Source organism: Melanerpes formicivorus, unplaced genomic scaffold (assembly GCF_026170545.1).
Source record: "Melanerpes formicivorus ecotype bairdi unplaced genomic scaffold, bMelFor1.0.p_v2 SCAF_2, whole genome shotgun sequence".
NCBI lineage: Eukaryota > Metazoa > Chordata > Aves > Piciformes > Picidae > Melanerpes > Melanerpes formicivorus.
The window spans coordinates 54,012,652-54,038,274 of NW_027142354.1; the positions used below are offsets into that span (position 1 = coordinate 54,012,652).

A 25,623-nucleotide genomic window follows, 5' to 3' on the forward strand; every position below is an offset into this window, starting at 1 on the left:
AATATCAGGCTTAAGGTACATTAAGTATTCACAGGCAGGACCAAATTAAGGATCCAGAAATGGTCTTTTCTATGGTTGTTGCAAAGCTCAGCAGGAGCACTTTTTGGCACCAGACCATTATAAAAAACCAGGATTGGCTGGCTGGCCCATAAACCAAAGTATTAAATCCAAGAAAAATATGTCTTAAGGCTTCATAAATCTGCTATAATGCTTTTGAAGATACCACTAAAGAAAATGTATTCACCTGACACTGCATGGATGTATAAAGCTGTGGGCTGCAAGATGTGTGTCTTTGCTTTGCTTTATCAAGTGCCTCAGTGGCATTTCATGGTCTTTTGGGTTGATTTTTTTAGGGGTGTGCCCTTCCAAGGTACCACAGTAGGTCTGGCTCCTGTGATGGCCATGTGCTCCGATTTCCAGTCAGGAGGAGTAAACATGGTAAGCAATTGCTAATACCTAATATGGTATTTCTTGCCAGCAGTGAATACAGAGGGTAAAGGCCTCCTGAAGGCCAGGAAGAAAATATTTCCTGTGAAGGCTTTTGGCTCACCTGCTCATGGGCAGGAGCAGCTTCAGCAGATGTTCTCTACGTGTAGTAATGATAAATGTTGCTTACTCCATTGAGAGATGCGCAGGTAAAATGCTGACATACATCTTTGTCCTTGCACAGGATCACTCTGATAATGCCATTGGTGTTGCTGCTACCATTGCCCATGAGATGGGACACAATTTTGGCATGAATCATGATTCAGCTGGCTGCTGTACTACCCCTGCAGCAGATGGAGGCTGCATCATGGCTTCTGCAACTGGGTGAGTTCATTTTGTAGAGTCTCATGGAGAAATTCGAAGGGCTTTTTCACAAGAGTCTTGGTGGACTGAGAGCCAGAAATGCAGACTGAGGTGGGTCTGTTGCTGCCTTCTGGAACCAGTGTCTTCATAGAGAAAATACTGCTGGGAAAACTCTGGCTTGTTGATTGGTAGCAACTGGCTAAATGTTCAGTACTGCAAAACCTGGACTGCCTATTGCCAGTGAGTACAGCGGCATGAGGGATGAGCAGAACATGTGGGACTTGGCATGTAGAGCTTTTTACATGGGGTTTATTTCTGTGTTACATCAGAGATGTGTAGGTGGTTAATAAGGTTTCTAAAGCATCTTGTGCAAAAGCTTGTTTGTGTTATAATGTGGCAATGAGAGGGAAAAGAATTGCCTCAGGAAAGAACTTTATTTGGCTTTATTAAAAAGCACAGCAACAGGGCTGTGTTTCTAAGGTAGGAGACATGAAACCAGATAGACTGCATGTTGTCTTAATACTGCTTGGTTTCAGTGATCCACAGGAAGCCTGTTTAAAAATGAAGAAATAGCTGCCTTTGAGACAAAGTGGAATTGAGGGTGGCTCAGGAAACCCACAGGGATTCCAGAGCTCATTTTAGATGGGGAACCACAACAGCTTCTGTATTTCAGTCACGTAAAAATGTCAGACAAACCCATTCACTTCAAGCTGCATTCTCTGTTTCCTCAAGCCTTCCTTCTCGGGATTTAGGAGGTCTCAACAAAATTTTCTCCATAGATGACTTCTTTTATGCTTACCATTTCCTCCAAAGAGGCAAAAACATTTAGGTGAGAAGTGAAAACATTATGGCATGCAAGCAGAACATGCAACATGAATGCACACGTGCACAGTCACATGCAGAGTGCCTAGGTTCTGGCACTGTGGCAGCAGAGATTAATAATTCATGCAACAGCAACTACTCACATCCTTTGCAGTGAGGCAGTAGATAGGGAAAAGGAACTATTATTTTTAGCAGTTAGAATCACAAGCAGTTATTCACAGTCCAAGTGCTGTATTCTCCGTCTCATTCAAGCAGTTAGGAATAAGCCACAGCTTCAGTATTGAGCAGGTAAGGATGGACACACTTGTCAGCTGTCAAAGTCAAAGCTAACTCAACATATTTTGTTTCTATGTCATTTGGTTTTTTTTTTTTTTAAGGCTAGACAGTCTTGCAGTGCAATCTATCTTCTCTTCAAATGTAAACCTGATGGATCTGATTTTGAACGGGGATAGGAAGTCGTGATCTACCTTAGCACAATCTCATAGGCTTCAGAGTGACCTTTGTCCTCTGGCACTGGTCAGGATTTGCTCATGCTCTTTTTGGTTCTCTAAGCCATTGCCCAGATGTGTGTTGATGTTTTCCTACACTGTCCATATTCAGGCACCCATTCCCCAAGGTGTTCAACCAGTGCAACAGAAAAGAGCTGGAGAAGTATCTGCAGTCTGGTGGAGGAATGTGTCTGTCCAATATGCCAGATACCAAAAAGATGTATGGTGGGAAGAAGTGTGGGAATGGCTACTTGGAAGAAGGAGAGGAGTGTGACTGTGGAGAGGTGGAGGTAATAATTGTTTAGATCCAACCATTTGGGGTTTAGTGGGCCACAAAGGTTTTGTTATGTATTTTGCAAATGCAGTGATGTGATCTGTAAACAGCTATTGTTTGTGCAGGAGAATTGGATGCATTTATACAGTATGCACTGTACACACTGGGGATCACAAGTATATAGTAACAGGAAGGCTCTTACATTGTTTGCATGTAATTAATCATGTGCAAGGTTAGCATCAGCCTCACACTTCAGTGCTCTTGCATGTTCTTGTCTTGAGTATCTGCTTTGTAAACTGCTTCATCTTGCTGTCTTCCAGGAGTGCAAAAACCCCTGCTGTGATGCTAGCACCTGCTCCCTGAAGCTGGGTGCTGAGTGTGCCCATGGCAGCTGCTGCCATCAGTGCAAGGTGGGATCTTTGGGTTTTCCTAAGGGAGGGGAGGGAATAGTAGTGATGGAAGTGTGTGGCTGAAAAATGGAGTGGGAAAGGGAGCAAACACAGCCTAACATGGAGTTAAGCTCATCACCTGCAAGCCTGGTCTGATTTTTAAGTACAACAGCTACAGGTGCAATCGGACTGTTGAGGTCCTTTCACTAAGCTGACTAGTTTAATTGACTTTGTTATCACAAGAAGAGCTGTGAATGCTGCTGGCATGAAGTCACAGTGTCTCTCTCAAACACTTAGATGGGATGAATCAGTGTGAATATTTCTTTCCTTTGGCTCTACAAGGAATCTAAACAGACCTCTTAAAGCAAACACTTCCTGAGGGGATTAGGCTGTATGCCATCTCTGCTCTGAACCCTATTTTCTGGGATGCAGTTGAATTCCTTTATCCCAGGAGCTTGATCCTAGCAAAAAGGATTATATACATGTGCTTACATATTTTAAATCTCAGCTTTCCTTATAGAGGCTGGTTAAAATGTGTTTCTGATTTTGGAGCCAGAGATCTCAAGGTCTGACAACAAATTTGCTCAAAAATTAATATAGGCAAATATATTGAGCTCATACTTGTGTTTGCCTATTGGCCATGCACTCTTACAGACTTATCCTGAGTGTGTGGAAAGCAATTTTCTAGGAATCAATCCAGACTTACTCCTTTCACAAGAGACTTAGAAAACCTCCTGGTTGTAACTGTGTATGCCTTTCTCTTCACCATGTCCATGGTGGACAGAACAGAAGTGAACTGTGTAAACTTGTAAGCAAGGGAGATATAAGCTATGCACCAGAAAAATGTCTCCAGCAGAAATGATGGGGAAAGACTGAAACAAACTTTCCAGACAGGGAGGCTAGCTTACACAAACATCTGTCAGAAGTAGTTTAGGTAAACTGATTCCTACCTTAGGATAGAGGGAGGTGGATTCTTGTCCCCTTGAGATTTGGCAGCCTTACTTTCTGTGCATGATCTCATTGCTGCCTGGGGAAGGGATACAGCCATTAATTTGATTCTCCAGAGGTCACCCTGTTAATGAAGTTACAGTGTCACTTGGAACACTGCTGGCCTCAAAAAGCCTAAGACAAGGAGGATGAAGAGAGACATGCAATATTTTTATCTTATCTACAGGGAGACATTGTGCAGACATAAACCCACAAAGAAGCCAAGCAGTAATTCAGGGTTTTTTTTCCCCCCCCCTTTCTGTCTTTTTAGCTGATGTCTCCAGGAACCCTCTGCAGGGAAAGATCAGGACTCTGTGACCTCCCAGAATACTGCACTGGCGAGTCACCGTTTTGCCCTCTCAACTCTTACCTAATTGATGGGGCTTCCTGCGATGGAGGAAAGGCCTATTGCTACAGTGGCATGTGCCTCACGTACCAAGACCAGTGTGTGCAGCTCTGGGGGCCTGGTAAGGACACTGCTTGCAGTGAAACATCTTGTCCTTTAAGCAGGAAATGTTATGTGGCATCCTATCTTGCTCACTTGGAGGAGGCACCGAAATTTCCCATGCTCAAACCATTCCAGAAAAGAAAAAGCCAACAACTGAGTGGTTGATGTGGGGTGAGATGGGCTGCCAGGCTCCACAGGAATCATCCATAAGAGTCTTTTCCATGCAGGAGCAAGGCCAGCACCAGATGCCTGCTTTGAGAAGGTTAATGCTGCTGGAGACATCTATGGGAACTGCGGGAAGGACATCTATGGCAGCTACAAGAAGTGTGAGATGAGGTAGAAAGCAGCCAAGAGTTGCTCCTTGGAGATGTTTTCCTGTATTTAAAAAATAGGGGCCAGTAGATAAAACTGATCCATGCTTTGGTTTCAATCCCTCCCTCTGCCTCCTGGGAAACCAGCTGCATCCTTGTTGGACTTAGAGCCCTTATGACCGAAGCTTGAAGTTTATCATTTTCCCCCCCTTTTGCATTTTCAAACATCTAACTGATGGGTTTTTTTTCCAAAGCAAAAGAAGAGGGGATTTTCAAATCCATAAGTAAAATATAGCTCTTTAACTGAAACAAAAAAATCCTACTCTTCTCTGTGATTTTTGCCTACCTATGGGGACAGTGGAATGGTACCACTGGTACCCATCAGCAACTGTTGCTTGGGCTAGCTCTTGGGAGGTGCTTGCTCTTCTGCTGTTGAACAATGACTCAACGCTGCTGCTTTTATTTATGAGTAGAAGTGATGCCTGCAAAACATTCAGCAAGGCAGAATAATCACTTTAGCCTTTCCTTTGAAATCAGAGATGCTAAATGTGGGAAGATCCAGTGCCAGAGCTCTGCTTCCAAACCCCTGCAGTCCAACGCGGTGGCCATTGACACAACCATCCGCACACAGAGGATGCAGCTGAGGTGCCGAGGGACCCATGTGTACAGATCTGAGAGTGAAGAAAAGGAGATGCTGGATCCTGGCCTGGTGTTGACTGGAACAAAATGTGGGAGCCATCATGTAGGTATAGTCCTGCCTGTAATGGCCTGGGGGAAGGTTCAGGAAAGTGCTGGAAAAGTGCTTTGTGATTTTTCAAGCCATTCATTTACGTCTAATGCCTTTCTAGGGGATTTTTATGTTTGTCATAAAAATAAATTCCTAAAGGCTTCTGAGAAGCAATGGAAGAATAGGCTCTAAAGGCTATACCATAAGTCTTTGCCAGACAAAGTTCAGGGCCAGTGCTATATTTAAGATTTGTTAGTTGGTTTTGGTTGTGTTGCTTAGAGGTGAGACATGGAATTGGAACTCAACAAGAGCTCCTCCGGGGACTTGCCACATGGGCATGGCCAATCTGTCAGCTTGTGAGTTTGGATTCTTGTCAGCTGGGATGTAGGGTAGCAATTGCATGTTTGCTTGGGAGCCAGGTTAACTCCATGGCCTGTTGTTCCCCCCAGGGTAGTACTTGTACTGCCAAATTGTCTGGGACCCTGCAAGTCACAAAAGGCAGTGGTGTGGTATATAACCCAAAGAGCTAATGCTGATTTTTTGGATCCTTTCTCTGCAGGTTTGCTTTGAGGGACGCTGCCAGAACACATCCAACATCTTTGATTCTGAAAGCTGTAGCAAGAAGTGCCATGGCAATGGAGTAGGTGTCCTCCTTTTCCTCTCCATTTCAGGCTGAAGCAGGAGGGGTTGCCCACCATTCAGCTGTGGGTGGTCATCCAGCTCAGTTCTGATCCTGTGCTACCTGATACCAGGTTCACACTGGACTTGGGCTTCTTCGTTATTTTTTATCCAGCAAGGGCTTGTTTGCTTGTTGGTTTGTTGGGTTTTTTGGCAGGGTTTTTTTTGGGTTTTTTGGTTGGTTGGTTGGTGGTTTTTTTTGTATGTGTGTGGTTTTGTTTGGGTTTTTTTCTAGCTTGCAGATTCTTTAGGAGCTGGCACTAAAATCTGAGTCTTCCTGCTCCAGGTCTGCAATAACAACAAGAACTGCCACTGCAACCAGGGGTGGGCCCCCCCATTTTGCAACAAGCAGGGTAGGGGAGGAAGCCTGGACAGTGGTCCTCCCATGCCTGAAGGTAAGTGGGACCAACTCTGCTATAGTGGCACTTCAGAAGGAATTGAATTAGTATGGGAGCAGAGAGTTTTCAATTTAATTAACTCTTCTTTCTTACCCTCAGGTCCTTCAGCAGTTGTGATAACTCTTGCAATCCTGGCTCCCATTCTCCTTCTCATTGGAATCCTGTTTTTATTCTATTATTTCAAGTGCTGGAATAAACTTGCCATCTGCTCTCTAAAGAAAACCCCACAATTCAGGTACATTGTCAGTACCTTGTCTGCTTACACCCCACCCTCCCAACCCCCCTTTCAGTATCAGGACTGAAGATAAATTGCAAAGGCTGGGAGGAATATAACTAAATGGGTTTATTGGTATAGTCAGTATTTGCTTCTCTTTTTTATTTAGTCCACTCAAAATATAGTGGAAAATACAGAGGAGAAAAAGATGAAAACATAGCAAGGAAATAACACGTTCTTTTCTTTTTCTCATTGCCAGTGACACATCTGGAAATGGGCATGCAAACCCTGCCTTCAAGTTGAAAACTCCCCAGCAGCAGAGGAAGGTAGGGGCAAGGTCACCTTTCCACCTGCCTGGGATGGGATGAGAAGCAGCTGCCCTGAGATGTGGGATCTGGTTCCCTTTCACACTGCCATAAGGGAATAGTTTTGCCTAGGGGTTGGACAAATAGACAAATGTCATCCAGGGCTAGAAGTCAGTGGAGGGTGAAGGCAGTATCTGTTTCTAGCAGTTTCCTTAAAGGCAGGAGCTGGGATTTGACCAGGCCTATGTAGCCACTTGTCTCTCCTGAGGATAGATCTTCCTGCCACATCTCCCTGTCAAAACTGTAGAACTTGCAAACCCTGGGTTTATTTGGAAGTGGCACTTAAAACTCTAATGCCAGAACTACTCTGTTTTCTTGATTTCCATTTTTGCCTCATGATCCCAAATTGTCCCACCCTATCTAATCAACACCTACTAGACATATACAACACATACTGGGGCTTCAGGGCAGTATTTCTCCTATGTGGCTCATAGACCCCATGGAGGTTCTCAAAAGTGTGGCTCAAGAATGAAGAGGTTGTTTAAAGTGGAAATGCATAACTCTAGGGCTTGTGGTTCTTCTGCACAGGTGATTGGCTTCCCTGAAATCCCATCAAAACCTCCTCCTCAGCAACCTCCAGGGCTTCAAATGAACACACAGAAGCCATCCACCTTCTCCACTAGCTACAGCTGTGGTGTGGGGCAGCCTGCTGGGCCAGCACAGCCGACACCTGTGAAGGACATTGCCCGGCGGCCACCCCCGAGCAGGCCAGCCCCTCCTGCTCCCAAACCCCCCGTCTCTCAGGTAAGGAGTTGCACAGCTGCCCAGATGTGGTTTGATGGGAGGTTTGTTCTGAATGAGATTGGTGAAGCCTCTCTTAACACTGGTGGGAGTGCAGGAATTACCATGCAGTGTGTGCTCCAGCTTGCTACAGGGCAATTACCAATGGTCCTCCTTGCTTTGTAGCATAGCTGACAATGGCAGTGCTGGACACTAGCATGCACAATTAATTAATTCACAATTAATTTTAGTTCAGGTCCCCTGCTTGCTCTGACCTGAACCTAGAGTCAGCTTGGATCACAAAGCAACATTCACTTTTCCAAGGTCTACTAAACATTTTCATCTGCAAATCAAATAGATAATTTCCAGGAACTAAAGGACTGTACAGATTTTTCCCTAAGCAAGCCTAGCTCTTCCTGACCATTGCATGTACTTTATCCCCTTCTGAGATTGCCAGTCAGTGCTAGGTCTGATGTTCAGTACTGAGTGCAAGATCTTCATTCCTTGGGATGATACCCCAGCTACTTTACACTTGGCTATTTCTTGGCTAAAGCCTTGGGTGCCTCAGACAAATGTTGATGTGGAACAGAAGTAGGACCTTTAGCATATTGCAGAGAAAACATTTGACTTAACCCAAAATGACTTTATGTTATGTGAGCATCCTAGCCACGAGGCTGAGAGTTATAAGGAAAGGGTTTTGATTTACTTATGCTGGTAATTTTGTTCAGAGCTTAGTACAGACCCCATATTCTTATGGAAAAGGTGGCAAATCACTCATACTGACTTAAAACATTTCTCTACTAGCTTTATTAGGTTAGGGCCAGTAAAGAAGCAAAGGGCTCAATTACAGAGGATAGCAGGAGGCTAGCTCCAAGACAGCCTCTCTCTGAAGGATATAAAGGAAAACAAACCCAAAATATTTTAGCAAATGAGATTTGTTTCTAGGTCCATTGTTCCTGTGAACAGCTGGCACTTCAGCAGGAAAGAAAGCTCAAACAAAAGGAGGAAGCTGACTGTAGTCAATAAGGAATAGGTATCCTTCCCAGCTGGTTGTTGACAAGATCCCCACAATCTATTGTGCTCCCTCCCCGACCATCCAGTCTCCTTAGCTCAGTCAGACCTACTAGATGGAACAATTTTCCTAGGATTTCCAAAAGAAACCTTGCCCCTTCTCAGTTGGAGGAAGGCCACAAGATGTAGAAAGTACACGGGAAATAATGTCACTGTCTGCTAGTGTCAGCGTCCTTCCTAGATGTTTGCAGTGTCTGCCAGATGTGCTCTCTTGCAATCCCTATAGGAGCTCTTTGGACCCAGCGGTTGGTGGTGGAATTTAGTCTGCCTTGTCCTTCCTGCAGTCACAGGGCAAGGTCCTTGGAGAGCAATAGATCCTCAAGCATCAGCTGATGCAGCCGTGGAGCGTTGCCTTTATGCATAGTCTAAGGACAGTGAAGGGTTTTTGGGTGCCCTCCAAGCTGTGAGTGCAGCTGTGTTTATTAGAGCAGCGCCTGTAAGCCAGAGACTTAGCACAGGGACTAAGAAACAGCAGGCAGTTAGTTCTTGTGTGGGTAACTTCTCCCCAGGGGTGTGCTTTGCAGTGAAACTCATTAGACAAATGGAAAAAGTAATGCTCTGAGTATCCTACAAGGGACAGCTGTGTGCACAAACAAAGCCATAAGCCATTGTAGGTGGCTGCAGGGCTTCATGTATGTGTTTGTATAGGCTCATGTATAGATGTCTGTAGGGCTTACAGGCATTTGTATGGGCAATCACACCGTGAGTGTATGCATGTGGAACTTGCTTTCAGGTGCATCAGTAATGGGGCTCACTGAAAGGCTCTGGAACATAGCCTCCCTATTACCTGCAAAATCCAAGGCTTAAAACTTCTGCATTTTCTAGCAGCCAGCACATAATGTGCCTTCAGCCTATAGCTCTATTTAGGAGGCAGAGCAAGGTAACCCCTTTTACCTTGTTTGGTTGCCCTGAAGCCAGCTGCCCAGCAGCCTCAGGCCATCTGTTTTTCATGAGCCTTGATGGGTGAAAAACTCATAGATGTTGAAAACCACTAATCACCTGTGTAATACAATTAGCCATGATGGCAGCCACCTGTGCTCCCTCCCACCTTGCTTCAGAGAGGGAGAGGTCTTTGCAAGCATGGTTTTAGGTGTCTCACTTCAATCTTTTGTCTCAGGCAAGGATGCTGTAGACTGAGTTGTGTGGACTTCTGCCTAGTCTGCAAGGTTTCTTCTGTTCTTTGTAAATCAGCCATTAGATTGTAGTATTCCTGGGGCTAGAGACCTTGAGGTGTGCAGCTGCATACCCAGGCTGCTGTCTCAGACCTACAAAAAATCCACAAGAGTCAAGAGGTCTGAAGGGCCTGTGGCCATAAGCAGAAGTTCAGGTCATGTACTGTGAATGCAAAGTTTTTCTCTGTTCTCAGGCTGAGTGTCTGTCTAGGCTAAGAACTCAAAACTGTTTTCTTTCTGTGTAGGATATTTCTAGGCCCCAGCCACCCCAAAGAGCTCTGCCAGCTGATCCTGTCCCAGCTAGACCCAGAGCCTGGCCAGGGAACAGCTCTGCCACCTCACTGCCTCCTGCACACCACAGAACCCCAGGACGGCTCCAGCCTGCTGCAGAGGTAGGCTCCAAGTGCAGTGATGGGGAGCACAGCAGCACCCCCTCACCCCTGTGTTCAGAAGGGAGTAACTTTGCTATCAGACTGCAGACACCTTCATGCACAGCCCTGGTGGGTGGAAATTGAGAGGCTGTTTGGTTGGTTACCTTTGTTACAAACATCTCTGTTTTAACCTGTTCTTATTAAGCAAAACAGTGAATTCAGTCCTTCACATCCCTGAGCACTTCCTCAGAGAAGCCATTTGTGTGAATGAGGCTGAGCAAGGGGGGTGGGGGGTGGGGGGGTGAGTGACTCAGAATGGTTAGTGAAGGACAGAAAACAGGAAGGTCCATGCAATTCTTGAAGACACTGGTAAGAAACAGAAATCCTTTCTAGCCATGGGTAAGGAGATGCTTTCTCTGCAGGGAGTGTTTCCCAAAATTGCCCTTGATTAGGACAGTTTATCAGGAATTTCAGTTGCTGAGTTCAGCTCCCTGCAAACTGGACCCCTTGATACAAAACACTCCTACTCCACATGCCCCAAGGGCTGCTTCCAGCCTGAACTATACTTGAGGCTAGCTGTGAAAGAGAACTGCATGAGCTTCACCATGCTCCTAGTGGGAGAGCTTCCTGTGTGATGGATTTGGGTGTGAAAGAATGTGAACAGAGACAGGCTTCCTCTGGCTGGCTCTAAACTCAGCTCCAGGACAGGAAAGGGCAGCTTTGCTCTTTCATCAGTGCTCACTCCTCTCTCTTGTCCCTGTTTTCCTTCTCACCCAGACCACTGGTGTCAGGACAGCTGGAGCAGTGAAGGTCTTCGAAGTGGGACATCCAGGCTCCCGTGGGCACTCATGAAGCAGTCTGTTCCTGACCTGCTCTGTCCTTCACAGGGGACTGGACTGCCTTCCTCACCCAAAAAATATTCACTGCCACAGACAACATTTTGATTCCTCTCCTCTAACCTCACCTGTTTCCTATGTGACTCAATGAGCTGCTGTGCGGCTTGGCAGGAGCGCGCCCAGGGATGGTGCTGGTACGTGCCAAGCTGGCCTCAGCGTGCTCTGTGATGGCCTTTTCCATGTAGGGATGACTTGTTTATACGGTATTTAAACATTGTTGTGCAATATCCAATGCAGGGATGGGGTGCTGGGGGGTTTCACGTGTTTTTAATCACTTATTTAAGGGTTATGAGGAACAACAAGCATTAAGTGCAAACGCTGGCTCTGATGGGCTTGCTTTCATGTAAGGCCCAACCCTTTTGGCTTCCTCAGCCCATCCATGCAGCTGCAGGAACATATGTTGGTGCTATACAGAAACTGCTGCCTCTTGGGAGAGCAGAAGGCAGCTCTTGATAACTTTCTTCAGCTCATTCTCAGTTTACAGTGGGTGGTAAGTGGGGCCATGACAGGGAGCAAAACATGGAAATATTCCTGGTTAATGCAAACTGTGGGTCATTGTGGATTTGGATTAGATTTAACAGACTGATTTTTTTCCCCCATATAACCATTTTCAGCAAGAGCATTGCAAGCTGTCTGTCCTCCAGCACTCACTTGTCTTGCCTCAGTGCAGTAGGACCTGACAGCATTCCCTGGGCACAGTGGCCTGTGCACCTTCATCCATGTCACTGGGACACAGTCAAGGTACGACAGGGAAACCCTGGCCAAGACACAGAGCAAATGGTCATGAGACAGCTCAAGCAAAAGCCAGTGCTGAAACCTCCTCTCCGGCATACGGTACCATGGATAATCAGTAGACACTTTTGCACATGTCTCCTCAGGCTTTGGTCTGTGCTGAGCAGTAAGTCAGCATGGCCCCTCTGTTCCTCATACCAGTGAAAAAGCTACCTTAAAATTGCCCAGGTGGTAAAACTGCAGAAAGATTGATGCAACACATGGTGCTTTTCTAGGGCAGCTCATTTACTCCAAGGTTTCTTCCACAGTGTGGATGGAGAGAGCTTGTCTGTGTGCACTTTAAGCAGCTGATGGTTCTGACCCCGAGAATCCTCCCTTATGAATTAGTTTCTTTTCTCCTAATGGTTTGGGCTTTCGTACATTTTCCTTTTTGTTTTCCTCAGGATTTTAAATGACAACCTTTTGTTATGCCAATTTTTTTTTCTGTTGTTTATTTTTTCCTTGAAATGATTTCCCAGGAGAACACAAGGAATTCTGGAGCTATGGTTACAACAACAGCTCCGTTGTCTGATTTATTGTAGACAAATCCTCAAACAGTGTGATTGCTGCTGCACATGTGAGAAACTGTGTTATTGGCATAGAGGAGAAGTCTTGTCTGATAGTTCTCTTCCCCTAAAGAGACTGAAAAATGCCTGATTAAACCCTGAGCACTCATTAGATTTGTAGTTCTGTGTAGCAGAGTATCTGTAGGATGACTTAACCCACTCTAGTTTTCACAACTTTACTACCTCTTTCTTCACAAGGAAACAGCTCACAGGCTGTGTCTTGAATTTCTGGCTGATTATTCCTTATCTTGATCATTTTGGGCCTTTTTAAACCTTCTATATGCCTGGAAAACAAACCAACCTAAAATATTTCTCTCTGGAATCCGGGATGGCAAGTGAAAGACTTCAGCTTTCTATTTGTTGTTTCTTCCTATAGTTGGATTACATTACATGTAAGCAATCTATATTCAAACAACCCCAAGTCTGCTGTCTGTTGGGGTGTGCAGGTAATGTGGCTGTGCAGTAAGCTGGGCACATGCTGTATGTACCCTGTAGTAGTACAGATTCAACCACAAGAACTTGATCTCATATCTGAGCCCTTGCTGAAGACAGCAGCACACTCCTGCTACAGGCCCTGAGCTTTACCAAATGACCACCCAACATCACTAAGAACATTCTGACAGCATATCATGTGAATATGGGATCAAGCTTTAAAGAAGTGAATAAATTCCCCCAGAGACACAAATCTCAGATCCTAATGGAAAAAACATCATTGCTGGAATATCATAAAGCCTCCAAAAGGCAGTTTGCAAACAAATCCTTTTAATATTATTTCTTTATATGTGTGTAAGTTAAATGAATAAGAAGAGAGGAACTGCAGGAGGAGAAAATGATGGTAAAATGTGATTGATTTTGTTTGTTTGTTTGTTTTCCATATTTCTTTTCAAAAAGAAAATGCTACCTGGGAGACCACACACCAAAAATGCATCTCACTTTCTCGTGTGTCCACATATTAATGGTTTACAATAATGCTCCCTGTGCATCTATGCAAATACTTGAAGAATGCAATTCATTGTGCCTTCTGCCTAGTTTTAATAAACTTGTCAGTTGTGTTTAACAAATACTCTGCTGCTGTGCAGCGTTTTTGGTTCGTGTCTTGTCCAGAGGTGGCAGGATAGCTGGAGGAATGGCTTGTATGAAATGCAGTTCTAGGCAGTGATGAGTCTATTTCTAAATGAATCTATTTCTAAATCAAAGTGCATAAAGCATTGCACCAATTAGGATGCCAAAAAACAAAGCTAGAAGGAATTACTGGGATTATTTTCTGCTGCCAAAGGAGGGCGCTGCTGTTTCAAGCTCTGCCCCTCTCTGCAGCGCCTGGCTGGTTCTTCAGCCTGGTTCTCTTTTCTGCTCTATCCGTAAGAACAGAGAATGGTTGAACTTTCAGATCCACCTGCAAAGGTTTGGGTTGGGGATTTTGTTTTGGGGGGGGTTGAATTATTTTTTTGGTTGGTTTGTTTAGGATTTTTATTATTAAAAAGCCTTTATTTCTCTTTCTACAAAAGTACTGAAATGTCTTCACAGAATAAGAGATTGCATATTCCTCTCCCCACGAGCCCCAAGTTGCATTTGCTTAGTGATGTCCAGACCCAGGTATAATCAGGCCAGCATCTCAGGCAGCAGCAGTGTGTGCTGTGGTCCAGGGCTAACCCAAACACAACTGCCTCTGGACTGAACTAGCTGGGTAAACCTTGCTAGAGCGGGCTCAGATTTTGCTGTTCCTAGTCTAGGATTTGCCAGGAGCAAATGAGTTCCAGGCTCCCTGTGTAACAAGACTTAGCAGCAAGAGGGAGAAACTTTCAGCTGCAGTAATACTCTCCTTTTTCACCTTCAAGCTCAGTGTTGTTTCTGCCATCCCTTCATCCTCACCACTGATACAGTTCCAAGAGGGTTTCAAAGGTGATCTGTGAGGATCCCACTGCTGTCTGGGTACTCCTACAACTACCTGAAGGGAGGTTGTAGCCAGGTGGGAGTTGGTCTCTTCTCCCAGGCAAGCAGCACCAGAACAAGAGGACACAGTCTCAAGCTGTGCCAGGGGAGGTTTAGGCTGGAGGTGAGGAGAAAGTTCTTCCCAGAGAGAGTTGTTGGCCATTGGGATGTGCTGCCCAGGGAGGTGGTGGAGTCCCCATCCCTAGAGGTGTTCAAGAACGGATTGGATGTGGCACTTGGAGCCATGATTTAGTTGTCAGGAGGTCTTGGGTGACAGGTTGGACTTGATGATCTCTGAGGTCTTTTCCAACCTTATTGATTGATTCTATGATTCAAGACTCCAGTAACATCCATGCTATATTGAGAGAGATGGAGAGTGGTGAATGGGACCACTCTGGAATAAACTGCACCCCTACAGCTCTGCAGAGCATCACTTACTTATGCCAGTTCATCTCAAATCTTCCTCCAAACAAAAGAAATAAAAATTTTCAGGCTTAAATGATAGCAAGAGAGGTCCTGGGGCTCAAAGATTCAGGAGGCTCTCCAAAGTCAAGACATTATCTAAGGAAAAAGGCATATAAAATTTGCAGCCACTTGGCCTTTCAGGCTGCAAAGTTTTTCACAGACCACAAAAAGTCTTGAAGATGGTGGGGTAATATGGGGTTTACTATGCCAGAACTTCCTAGCCTAAGTAGGGGCTGATCTTGCTTGGGTGAGGTCTCTATCCAGCCCAGTGGCTTCATCAACCACATCAACATAGCCTGAGCATCATAGCTGGTAAGGAAAAAATCCCAAACAAACAAGCAAAGGCCCACACAGAACTAGCTAGCAGTGTGCTGCAGGGAAACTCCTGCACCTCACAAACCCAAAACCTGATCAAAATTTGTCATGGTCCTGTAGAAACACTTCCTGGCTTGGGTTTTGCCACAGAGCCTAAATGGGCAGCTCCTCCAACATTCACCATGTTTTGCCCATATTCACCAATATCCTCATCTCAGATTTGCAGAGCAAGTGATTAAACATGGATGAGCAGAGTCTGATTAGCAGGTGTGCACCATTCAGTCCTTGTCCCTCAGCTCCATTTGAGATGCTGGTGTGTAATGCTGAGTTCATGCAAGTGTCTAGAAGAAAAAGACAAGACAAAAACTACTGATCAATTACTCATTCAGGGCCTGGAAATAAACACATCAATGGCCACCCAGGGGAAAGAGTGCAAGACTAAACACTAGTCCCAAGAATAAGAGATGGGAAGGGGCCTCAGAGAGGGGCTTTGCCACAAGAATATCATACTTCAAGATTTTACTTTTCAGTGGTTGCATGCACTGAAGCCCAATGAGGATTAAGCATACCCCTACTGCTACACTGATTCAATTCTAAAGCCCAGAGAAAGACTTGGCTTGACTCAACCGAGCTCTAGATAAGCCACTGTTGGGTTTTCCCCTGCTTTTCCATTTTAAATTGTTCACTACCATCTGGGATGTTGACATCAAGCCCCTGCCCCAACCTCCAGAGCCTTGTGTATAATGCACTAGGTGTAGATCATAAATACTTTGGGTTTATCCTCGGGGGTGATGCTGGAGTTGTCCACCTCTATCAGGATGTTCTTGTCGTCTCGGGCGACTGGAGCTTGCTCTCCACTCTGAAGAACCTGTGGTAGATTCCATAAGCTGACATCCATGTCTTTGAAGGCATGAAGCAAGAACACCCCTAATATGATGGTGAGGAAGCCACAAACTGTCCCAATGATGTCAGTTACAGTCATGGTGACCCACTCCTTGAAGAGGATGATGGAAGTTGTGACGACGATAGTGGTGAACAGCACGTAGTAGATAGGAAACACCAAAGAGGTGTTGAAAATGTCCAGAGACTTATTGAGGTAGTTGATTTGTGTAGTGATGGATGCCACCAGCGTGACAACCAGGATCCATGTCAAAGGGTGCTGCAGAACAGGCTGGCCAGCAAAGAAGCCCTTGATGGCAATACCCAGGCCCTTGACTGAGGACACGGAGAAGGCACCGATAACGGAGCAGATGGTGAGGTAGATGAGGATGTTGCTTTGGCCATAGCGGGGTGCGAGGTAGAAGATCAGGATGAGGCAAGCAGCCAAGAGGATCGCAGCATAAGCGAGGAAACCTGGAAAAAGGAGACAAGTCAGTGGGCATGGGGAGCAGTGTGAACTATCCTGCCCCAGGAGAGAAAAGCACCACCTCCTGTGTACCTGGCTCTTTCAGCTTAGACAACATTTCATCCAGAGTGGTGACCTCCTCATCCTCTGGGGCGTGTATGACCATCACAGTGCTGCCCACGAGGCTGAGCATGCAGCCCAACTTTCCCAGCAGGTTGAGCCGCTCTCCAAGCAAATATGAAGACAGGATGGCACTGCATAGGACAGAACATCAGATGATGCTTTAAAGGTCTTTAAAGAAGGAACAGTAGATAAAATAAGGTAAAGAATGCCTTCTTGTGATACAAGTCTGCAGTAAATGAATTAGATTCCAGTGTGTTAATACACAAACACATTGCTTCCGCTGACAGCTGAACCTGCAGAGATGCAAGTGTGATCTATAGATCACAGCTCATGTATCAGCAAGGTGAAAAAATGCTGAATGTGTTAGCACATCCTCAGAAATGTTTTCAGGGTCTACAGATTCACTCATGAGCTGTTGAGCACTGTGAAGCCTTTAGTGCCCAAGGAAGCTACTTCAGGGACCGGTGTGAGAGAGGAAAAAACCTCAGCCTAACAACAAAAGGACTGAATCATCAGAACCATTAAGCCCCAGATAAACTCTGGAAGTACTGGGGGCTCTAGATATACCTTCAAAATTATTCAGTTATTGTCCAGAAAGTTTTGGGGCAAGACTCCAGAGCAGTCCCAGCTCTCAGTGTGCTTACACATGTCACCTTCTGTCAAACCTTCACTACCCGGAGTCACATATTTTGACCACAATCCCCTCTTTAAAAATAAAACATACAAAATAAGGTTTCAGCCCCTTTGGCAACAAACAGAAGTACAAAGACACAACAACAGAGCACCCTGAAAGCCTAGAAAATAAAAAGCAAACAAAAGGCAAGTTTCAAAACAAGTCTGATATGTTTGACTTTTAGACTGTTTGGCACAGTTTACTGTAGGAATCAAAACAAAGAAATCAACCTTGGTTTGGCTGAAGGGCTGGAATCAGGGGGGAAGTAACACTGACATTTGCAATAATTTAACCTGAAGTGTGTGTGGCTGCTATCCACAGGCAGCACTTCCAGAAGGGCACGCTACTTAATCCAGTGGTTTCCAAATGATCCCCCCAAAGGACAACTGTTGGAGTGGCTTTTGGCAAACACTGAGACAAATTTTCCTCCTGTAGGCAGAATAAATCATACTAGCAGCACTTCCAAGTCTTTCTGTCTTACAAAACAAACAGACAAAGCAAACTGCAAACTAGAGACACATAAATCACCTTATGAGCACGCTCAGAGCCCCCAGAGGCGTGACAATAGTTGCAGGAGCAAAGGCATAGGCGGCAAAGTTGGCAGCTTCCCCTCCACCCACTAAACAAACACAAGAAAAATAAATACCAGTGAGTTAAAGCATACTTTTTGTGTTTTCTCTTGTGGGCTTGCTAACCAGGAAGACGTCAGCTAGAGAGTGGGCTTCACTACGGGGGTTTCATGCTGCAGCTAAAGGGGGCTGAGTAGTGGGTGAAAATCTTTCTAATAGAAATGAATGCAAGCTGGGAGGCATTCTTGGAGCCCTGCACCCACGTGGGCAAGGGCTGGGGGTGCCAGGGCTTGGCCATGTCACAGCAGACACAAATTAACTCATTAAACCAGCCCAGACGGGCAGCTGCAATGTATTTTGCTGATTAGTTGTGGGAGCTGTTGGGAAGCTTCTCCTCACCTACAAAATGTCTCCTTGGGGCTGTGGAGTTTCTTTCTGGTTGAGCTGTCCCTGTTTTCTTGAACAGTGAGTACTGTGTGTGTGCTTGTGGGCTGTGCTATGGTGTTTGTGGAGCAGGAGTTGCAAGGGCAAAGCAAGTTGGGGGCACCTTGAGCTGCAGCTGCGGGAGCCAGAAAAGGCTGTCCTTTGCACTGCTGTGAGTCCAAGTTTGAGAAGAGACTGTACTGCTGCAGCATGGAAAGAAGGCTTGTTCTATTCTTAAGAAAGAAGCTGCTACCAGCATCTCCTTGCTATCTCCCTTGTGCTGCAGCAGTAACCTATCCTGGGGCATGCGTGGGAGGCTGTTTGCCCTGTGCCTGGTCCTACCGGCAGAGCCAGACTGCTGCTTTATTACAACCTGGCTTTTCATGCTTTTGGTCAGGTAAAACTGAGCTAGCAAGTTCTACCAGGCCTGCAGGAAGATGGTGCTGGAGAGCCTGCATGGCTCCCTGCCTCCACTCTCCTTAAGGGACCCCTGATGATGAGGGGACACCTTGCTGGAAAAAGGACTTTAAGACACAAGGCTCATTTCACACCTGATTTACAGACCCAGGAAAAGCTGTAAACCCAAGGAAATAGCTCTTACTTACTGGTTAACAATCCAGCCCACCACAGCCAGTCCTTTAGGTAGCCGTGGCCTCCATCTCCTGGGGAAGAAAAGCACAAGAGTTAACAACCATGGTCTTCAGAGTACGAGATGGGAAAAGTCCTTCTGGAGAAGGAAAAATTGCAAGGGGAAGAATGTGCCAATGAAAACTTCCTGTAAGGACAGAACATGCAGATGTGGCATCCTACATGGAAATGATGTTGAGTCAAGGAATTAGCAAAAGCTGGCACTTAAGGCTGGACAATAAATAAAATCACAATAATGATGAAAAGAAAAGGACAGATGTAGTAAAACAGTTGTTTTATCCTGGGTGGCAATGGGAATGTCACCCACTGCCCCAAAGCTACAGAGATTATCAGCCTGGGGTGCAGCCTGCCTTGCTGCAGCATGGATCCTGGGGCTATCCTTCATCCCCAAGAGCTATTCTCACTGGTTCATCAAGGTGCATGAGCCCCTAAACCCAGTTCAACCCCAGCTGAGCTCCCATGGACTGCTCCTGTTTCATCTTGCATGTTGCACTTGCCTATTTGCTGTGGGGGTGCTCCTGGAGCAGAGGGACAAATGATGGCAGAAGCTGCTTTGTGCTGGATGCCCCCCACAGAAAGGCTGTTCCTTGGGATAGTGCCACCCTGCAACCTGCCTGTGAGGATCCTGTGCTTCACCTAGCATTGAACCAGCTTGCTGTGGAGTCTTCTGCATGGCCACTAAGGTAAGGCAGGGTTTTTCAAACTCCAGCTCGTGTGGGGGTTGTAGCTCTCAAAGATGAAGTGGAGAATGCTGGTTGGTTGCTCTGTACAAGCATGTGGTGCATTAGTTTGTGTTGCTTTGAGGTTGTGGTGAAGGCTTCCTGCATCCTGTCCCAGAAGGTATCTGCTCCTTTTGCATCATAGTGGCACGTCATAAGGCTTCAACATGAGCTGTCAGAAATCCTAATATTGACTTTATGTGGAACAGTCACAATGTGAGTGAGGGTTTCTGGTGAAAAATGATTCCTGGTGTTGCAACACTCAACATGTGCATCTAAAAGAAGGAGGATGGATGTAGTGTTGGGAACTAATCCAGTTCTGGTCTTATCCCACAGGCTGTTAGCCTTTAGGGGCCTGAGCCTGTTGACAATGTGAACCCTGAACTATCTCAGAGAGAGCCCATGGGTTTGATGCACCTGCCCTGACTGGAGCTGTCAGCAGCAGCAGTGTTTGATCTGCCTTGCAGAAAAGTGATGTGCTCAGATAGCAGGGGTGAAACACTTGGACTGAGAGATTCAAGGTCAAGATAGGGAAAGGGAGAATGAAAAGGTGGCCAGGAATTTGTTAGAATTCAGCCTCTTCTGGTTTCTCAAGTTTACAAATGCTGGAGTTCAAATGTCATGCTTTGGCATTCCTCAAAATTGCTGACTTGTTTCGAGGTTGGTTTGTTTGTTGTTTTTCTTTTCCTAAGAACCCTTTTTGTCAGCTGCAGTTTTCTGTCATGAATCTCTAATTCCTGGTTTAAACATCCTGGAAAAAATAGGGAGGGGTTTGCTTTTGTTCACTTTGTTGTGGGAGGAGTTCATGGAAGGAAGGAGCAGAGAGACATCTACAACTGAAGTAATACTGATATTTCAGTGTGCACAGAAGGTGAAAAGCAAACCTATGTGAGTTTAGCAGCTGCATGTAGCCAGGCTAATGGCAGGGGATGGTGATGGACTAGAGGCTGGACTATGGTTCAGGTGCCTTTGGTAGCTTTGCTACTCAGCTGCTGCTTGGTTCTGGACAGGCACTTCATTCCCTGCACAGTAAAATAGAGACCACAGTGATACTGACTTGGTAGAATGATTTAAGAATTGTTCCTAGAGCTGGGAAGTGGTAGCATTTTAATTACCCCTATTTTGGTTTATAGTTATGCAAGTAGGTCAGTTACCAGGTTGGATTTACACTGTTGCTAAAGTGAGTGTTTGCAGCGGTGATGGGATGCGTCCAATTCCACCATGCAATTCTGCTGTAGGCAGTGCTCCTCTATCATCTCCCATCCCTATATATGTGCACACAAACACAGGCCTTGCCCTGAGAGCTTGGTGTCAGAGGAAAGTTATCTACAATTGTTGAGCAACATACCTCAGAAGTATCCTCTGTGCAAACCACAGGCAGGGTTGACACAGATCACAGGCGTGCAGCCCTGCATTAACAACTGGCTCTTGCTGATGCAATTAAAGCACATGGGGCCTCATCCTCATCTCAGTGCCTTGGTAGTAAAGCTGTCTAGTGCATCAGCAAGAGTGAGACCAAGGTCATGGAGCTGTGCTCTTCTGCTCCAGTCTGTGGCACAGGGATCACTTGCATTTTTTGTGCAAAGGGGCCAGTTTCAAAGAGCTTTCAACAGTCTCCTGGCCTCACACTTTCCCATGCAAAAGCTGTGACCAGCATGCATTCATCTGGTGGGTGCACATCTGACCACACATTGCCTGTGACTTGCTATTTTTGGCTCATGATGGGACTGCTGCTTTCAGCTGAGCTCTTCCAATGCAGGGCTCTAAATGAGCTCCCCAGCTCCAGCACATCTTAGCATACATGTGGAAATGGTCTGTCTTACACTGCTGATAGAAGGCTGATGTGTACCCAGAGGTATGCCCTTGCCATATAGGTGCTGGAGTCTGACTGAAGTGTGTGGTTCTGGGAACAGGTAGACTTCCCTCCCTCCTGCTCCCCACAAAAGCCTTACCTGCCCTAGTGCCTCCCTTCTCCACCAGCCGTAGCAGGCCCTTCTTCTTGAGGATGACACTGCTTCCAATGAGGAAGCTGGAGAAAACAGCCAAGCCCAGGCCAATGTAGAATCCATAATTGCTTTCCAGCCGAGTTACCCAGAAGTTATTTGAAGTCTCATTGTCCTGCACAAAGTCAGCTGGGTCAGCATCTCCAATCACCTGGCACACAACCCGGTGGGAAAGGCATGAAAGGGTGACCAGAGACCCTGTGAGACCACCATGGAGATAAAACAGCATATTACTGAAATGACAATCAACAGTGCCTCTATTGCTCTTCGCACTCATTTAGATGTCTCTTTGAGTAGCTATCCATGCTGACACCCTAACAAATCCCATCAGCTCTCAAAACCTCAGGATGCCTCTTTACTTGCATGTGGAAATGGCAAGGTGTCGAGAGACAGATCTGTGGAGCATAGTTCAAGCATAGCATTGACACTGAGCATGTTTGCCAGTCTTATACACCGAGCTGGAAGGGAGTCACCATCCCTAGAGGTGTTCAAAAAACTTGTAGGCATGGCACTCTGGGATATGGTTTAATGGCCATGGTGGGGTTAGGTTGATGACTGGACTTGAAGATCTCAGAAGTCCTTTCCAAATGAAGCAGTTGGATGATTTAATTGAAATAAGAACTACTGTAGTAAGTGTAATTTGAATTCCCAAATATCTACTTGAGTCTCTCCACCAAACTCCAGTGTTATGAGTTTGAATTATATCTTATCAACACTCAGCCTTGCTGATTCAAAGGCTTTGGTGTTTTCCAGCCAACTAACCCTTTCATCTGCCAGCTTGTTTGTAGGTTGAAACTCTGGGTTTAATGTGAAGTGATGCCAGTTCTTTGTAACTACGTCCAGCTCTGTGTACAGAGAGGAGCCACAAGATTGCTTGTAAGACAACAGGCTGAGTCTGCACCAAAGTTTCATAGATGCTTCTACTGCCTAATGGTTTTATTCTACCAATTTGTAGAGTGAGTGCTCATAAAATATGCCAAGTCCTGCCAGCATGGAAGGACTAAAAGAAGGCAATATTCTGCTGTTAACAAAGGCACCAAGTCCCTGCATCTCTAGCCAAGGTGTGCTGCTGTGTGTGGGTGGGAAAACTGCTGAGTTTCTTCCTACCCTTACATTTCTACCACACCCAGCACACCTCCCTGTTGCAATCTTTACTCCAAGTGTAGTAAAGGCAGCATGACTGCAACAGTAGGGGATGGAACAACCAGGTGGAGTGTTACAAAAGTCCCTTTGTAGTAAAAGACTTTAATTTTCTGCCTGAAATGAAGTAGGAATTATGGAGCAAGTATTTGTGTCTCAGCAGGCAGGGGTATGCAACAGTGAAACTGGCTAGTGATGCTGGCCAGTGTCCTGTCTCTTCCTGAACCAAGAGACTATTTTAGGACTTCTGCACCTTCACCTTGTGCCCCCTGCATATGTCAGAGGATTTGGATCCATAGTGGATATAAACTTCTCCTAATGGAGGAAAACAAACAAAAAACCAACCACACATAAAAACCCCACCAAACACAAACCAGTGGCTTTCTAGATAAGTTTCCAGAGCTTCCCTAATAGGTTTATTTTCTAACAGCCAAACATCCTTGATGTGGAAATAACTCCTGGGGAGCAGAGGGGACACACTGCCTCCTCGGCTAGATAAGTGTCTGCAGTGTGCTAGTGGGCACAAGCATAAAGCAGCGGGATTGAGGTGATTACCAATTGGATTAGGTAATCTTTAAAGGAACAAAAAATAGATTCTAGCTTCTCTCTAAGGCTGGCAGAGCCGGCTGCGTGTGGCTTATAGATGAAGGGAGTTTTCCAATTCCCTTACAGACCTCAGAACAAGGAAAAGAAATCTCAAACCCAGAAAACCAGCAGCGACAGGAAGCAGCCTCGAAGCTGGGCGGGGTGGATGAGACCGACGGGGGTCCAGTGGAGTTAGCCCCGGTGCAGGAAGCCCGGGCTGCCGCCTCCCTCCTGGGGACCTTTCCCGTCGGGCTGAGCCCCGGGGCTTGTCCCACTCCCCTCGCCGTGCCGGGGTGCACCCACCGTTGCTGCAGCTGCTGTTCCATTCCAGCGGCTCCATCTCGTTCGTCTTTGGGACGGCTCAAAGCATCGCGGCAGGGACCGAGTGCAGAAGCAGCTGCTGGCGGGCTGGGGCCGGGCTGCCCGCACACCTGCCCGCCCGGCTCCTCCTCCTCCCCTGGGCTCGGCGCACCGGCAGCAGATGCCTGCCCAAGCCCTGCACGCTCCCATGAGTAAACCACCTCCCCCTGCGCCCCAATCCCCGTTGCAGAGCCCCATTGCTGCCCTGGCCCTGCCCGCTCGGGGGCCGGAGGGGCAGAGGAGGAAGGATGTGGCGGCAGCAGCGCGGGGTTCAAAACTGCTTTTGCACAGATTCGGGACGAGGCTTCTCTGCCTCAGCCCAGACAGGGATCTCTCTTCTAGAATGGCTTTTTTAAACTTGGTGCAGGTGCTGGTGGAGCAGGAGGTTGTGCTTCTGGTTAGGTGGTGTGGGAGCCCAGATGCAGACGTGGAGCACTGGGTGTATGCTTAATGGATTGTGCACCGTGCAAAGCTTTGGACTTTGTATATGTGCAGAGCATAGTGGAATAGAAATGAAAAGTAAACAAGAGAAATTAGATCCTGAATAGTATTTGTGCTCCCAAAAGTATTTCCTCTTGCTGAAGAGGCTGTCACTGCAGTTGTGTAGGAAGGAGACATTTCAGAAAGTGTCCTAATAGGAAGGAAACATTTCAGAAAGTGTCCTATTGCCTCAAGAATGGGTGTTTGTTCTCCACTTAGCATTGTAGCTGTGTGCAGCAGGTTGTAGGACTGAGGGGTCAAGAAACATCCATGTGTCTAAGGAAGATGGATATATCCTAATGGAAGTGTTGGGTTCCCAGCATCATGTACTTGCTGGACAAAGGCATGTTCCCTGCTGAAGCTTGCACCAAATTTCCCTAATGATCCTTCCTGACTTTTGAATTGTAGTGGGAAAGGCCAGGCTCCTGGCAAAGGTGCACTTGGGAAAGAAATATCAACAGGAGATGAATGTGACGCCAAGGGCACGCTTATGTTGTAATGTGTTGTGTAACACAGGGCTAGAAGTCCAGGACACAATTTTGCTATCAGCAGCTGTAGTTTAAAACATAGGTCTCTCCATACTGAGTTCCAGCCCTGAGAAAGTCAGCTGCAGTCTGTAGGTTCTTCCATCACTTAGACTGATTTTATACCCTTTTATCTTGTAACTGCTTAGTTGACAGGCCTCATAGCCCATACTATGGGCTGCAGCCAAAGCCTCTCTTGCTAAGAATAGCGTATGAATGTTTTGGAGCTTTGTTGCACACCAGTGTGTTCTGCCTTTATACCCACCCTCTTGTGCCAATGTCCTCCCTTCCTGTGTTTGTGCATGGTGAATGTGTGTATGCAGAGACCTACTGCTGATACAAGCCCTTTCCTCGCAGCAGGAGCCATTAGGCAGATTTTGATGTAGGTCAGCAGAGATAAGTAAACTCAACCACAAATCCAACAACTTTCTGTCAGCAAGCCCACATTTATAACTAGAAATGAAATCTGTTATAGCACAGCATAAAGAGGCAAGATCTGCAGGCTCTGAATGTGTCTGAAAATGTACTTATTTTTCTTCCCTCATAAAATGTAAGCATTGCAGCATTGCTAGCACCATATGGCTCCTTCACTCAGCACCTGATCCTATCTCTGTACAATTGTTTTCCCAGCAAATGAAATGTTTAAGTGCTCTGTGAGTCATTTGTCTGTAATCAGATCTGTTCATCAGTCATAGACCTGTGGGTCACTGCCTGGGAGAGACTGTGCCAGCCAAACCCCATGTCTTCCCCTTTATCCCAGAAGCACTTGATGATCAACCCAAATCATGTGGCAACAGGTTTTGATGCAGGAAATTAGAAGTGTGCTAATTTACCAGGGATCTGGGAGCAACTTCTGCTGCTGTTA

General features: G+C 46.1%; 2 protein-coding genes across 4 annotated transcripts in view; one reads left to right on the forward strand and one right to left on the reverse strand.

Annotated features, from left to right (window-relative positions):
- ADAM19 (ADAM metallopeptidase domain 19) overlaps positions 1 to 12,050 on the forward strand; it is a 31,749-nt gene extending 19,699 nt beyond the window's left edge. For both annotated transcript variants that reach the window (XM_068161525.1, XM_068161533.1), the window contains 14 exons: positions 354 to 438; positions 671 to 810; positions 2,212 to 2,389; positions 2,694 to 2,783; positions 4,021 to 4,216; positions 4,425 to 4,533; positions 5,046 to 5,250; positions 5,795 to 5,875; positions 6,200 to 6,308; positions 6,411 to 6,546; positions 6,785 to 6,851; positions 7,419 to 7,634; positions 10,099 to 10,245; positions 11,002 to 12,050. In XM_068161525.1, the coding sequence (XP_068017626.1) occupies positions 354 to 438; positions 671 to 810; positions 2,212 to 2,389; positions 2,694 to 2,783; positions 4,021 to 4,216; positions 4,425 to 4,533; positions 5,046 to 5,250; positions 5,795 to 5,875; positions 6,200 to 6,308; positions 6,411 to 6,546; positions 6,785 to 6,851; positions 7,419 to 7,634; positions 10,099 to 10,245; positions 11,002 to 11,076 (1,834 nt within the window). In that variant the 3' untranslated portion in view covers positions 11,077 to 12,050. The remainder of the gene's footprint in view (positions 1 to 353; positions 439 to 670; positions 811 to 2,211; positions 2,390 to 2,693; positions 2,784 to 4,020; positions 4,217 to 4,424; positions 4,534 to 5,045; positions 5,251 to 5,794; positions 5,876 to 6,199; positions 6,309 to 6,410; positions 6,547 to 6,784; positions 6,852 to 7,418; positions 7,635 to 10,098; positions 10,246 to 11,001) is intronic.
- Positions 12,051 to 13,594: 1,544 nt separating this feature from the next.
- On the reverse strand, positions 13,595 to 23,872 carry NIPAL4 (NIPA like domain containing 4). Of its 2 annotated transcripts, XM_068161557.1 has the most exons (7): positions 23,698 to 23,870; positions 21,619 to 21,867; positions 18,905 to 18,961; positions 17,836 to 17,926; positions 16,605 to 16,765; positions 15,936 to 16,519; positions 13,595 to 15,507 (listed from the first exon to the last, which is right to left on the reverse strand). In XM_068161557.1, the coding sequence occupies exons 1-7, from the start codon at positions 23,732 to 23,734 to the stop codon at positions 15,496 to 15,498; spliced, it is 1,191 nt and encodes a 396-aa protein (XP_068017658.1). In that variant the 5' UTR covers positions 23,735 to 23,870; the 3' UTR covers positions 13,595 to 15,495. The 2 variants fall into 2 exon arrangements, with proteins under 2 accessions (XP_068017658.1, XP_068017648.1); XM_068161547.1 differs by lacking the exon at positions 13,595 to 15,507 and having other exon boundaries at positions 15,517 to 16,519; positions 23,698 to 23,872.
- Positions 23,873 to 25,623: the final 1,751 nt, after the last annotated feature.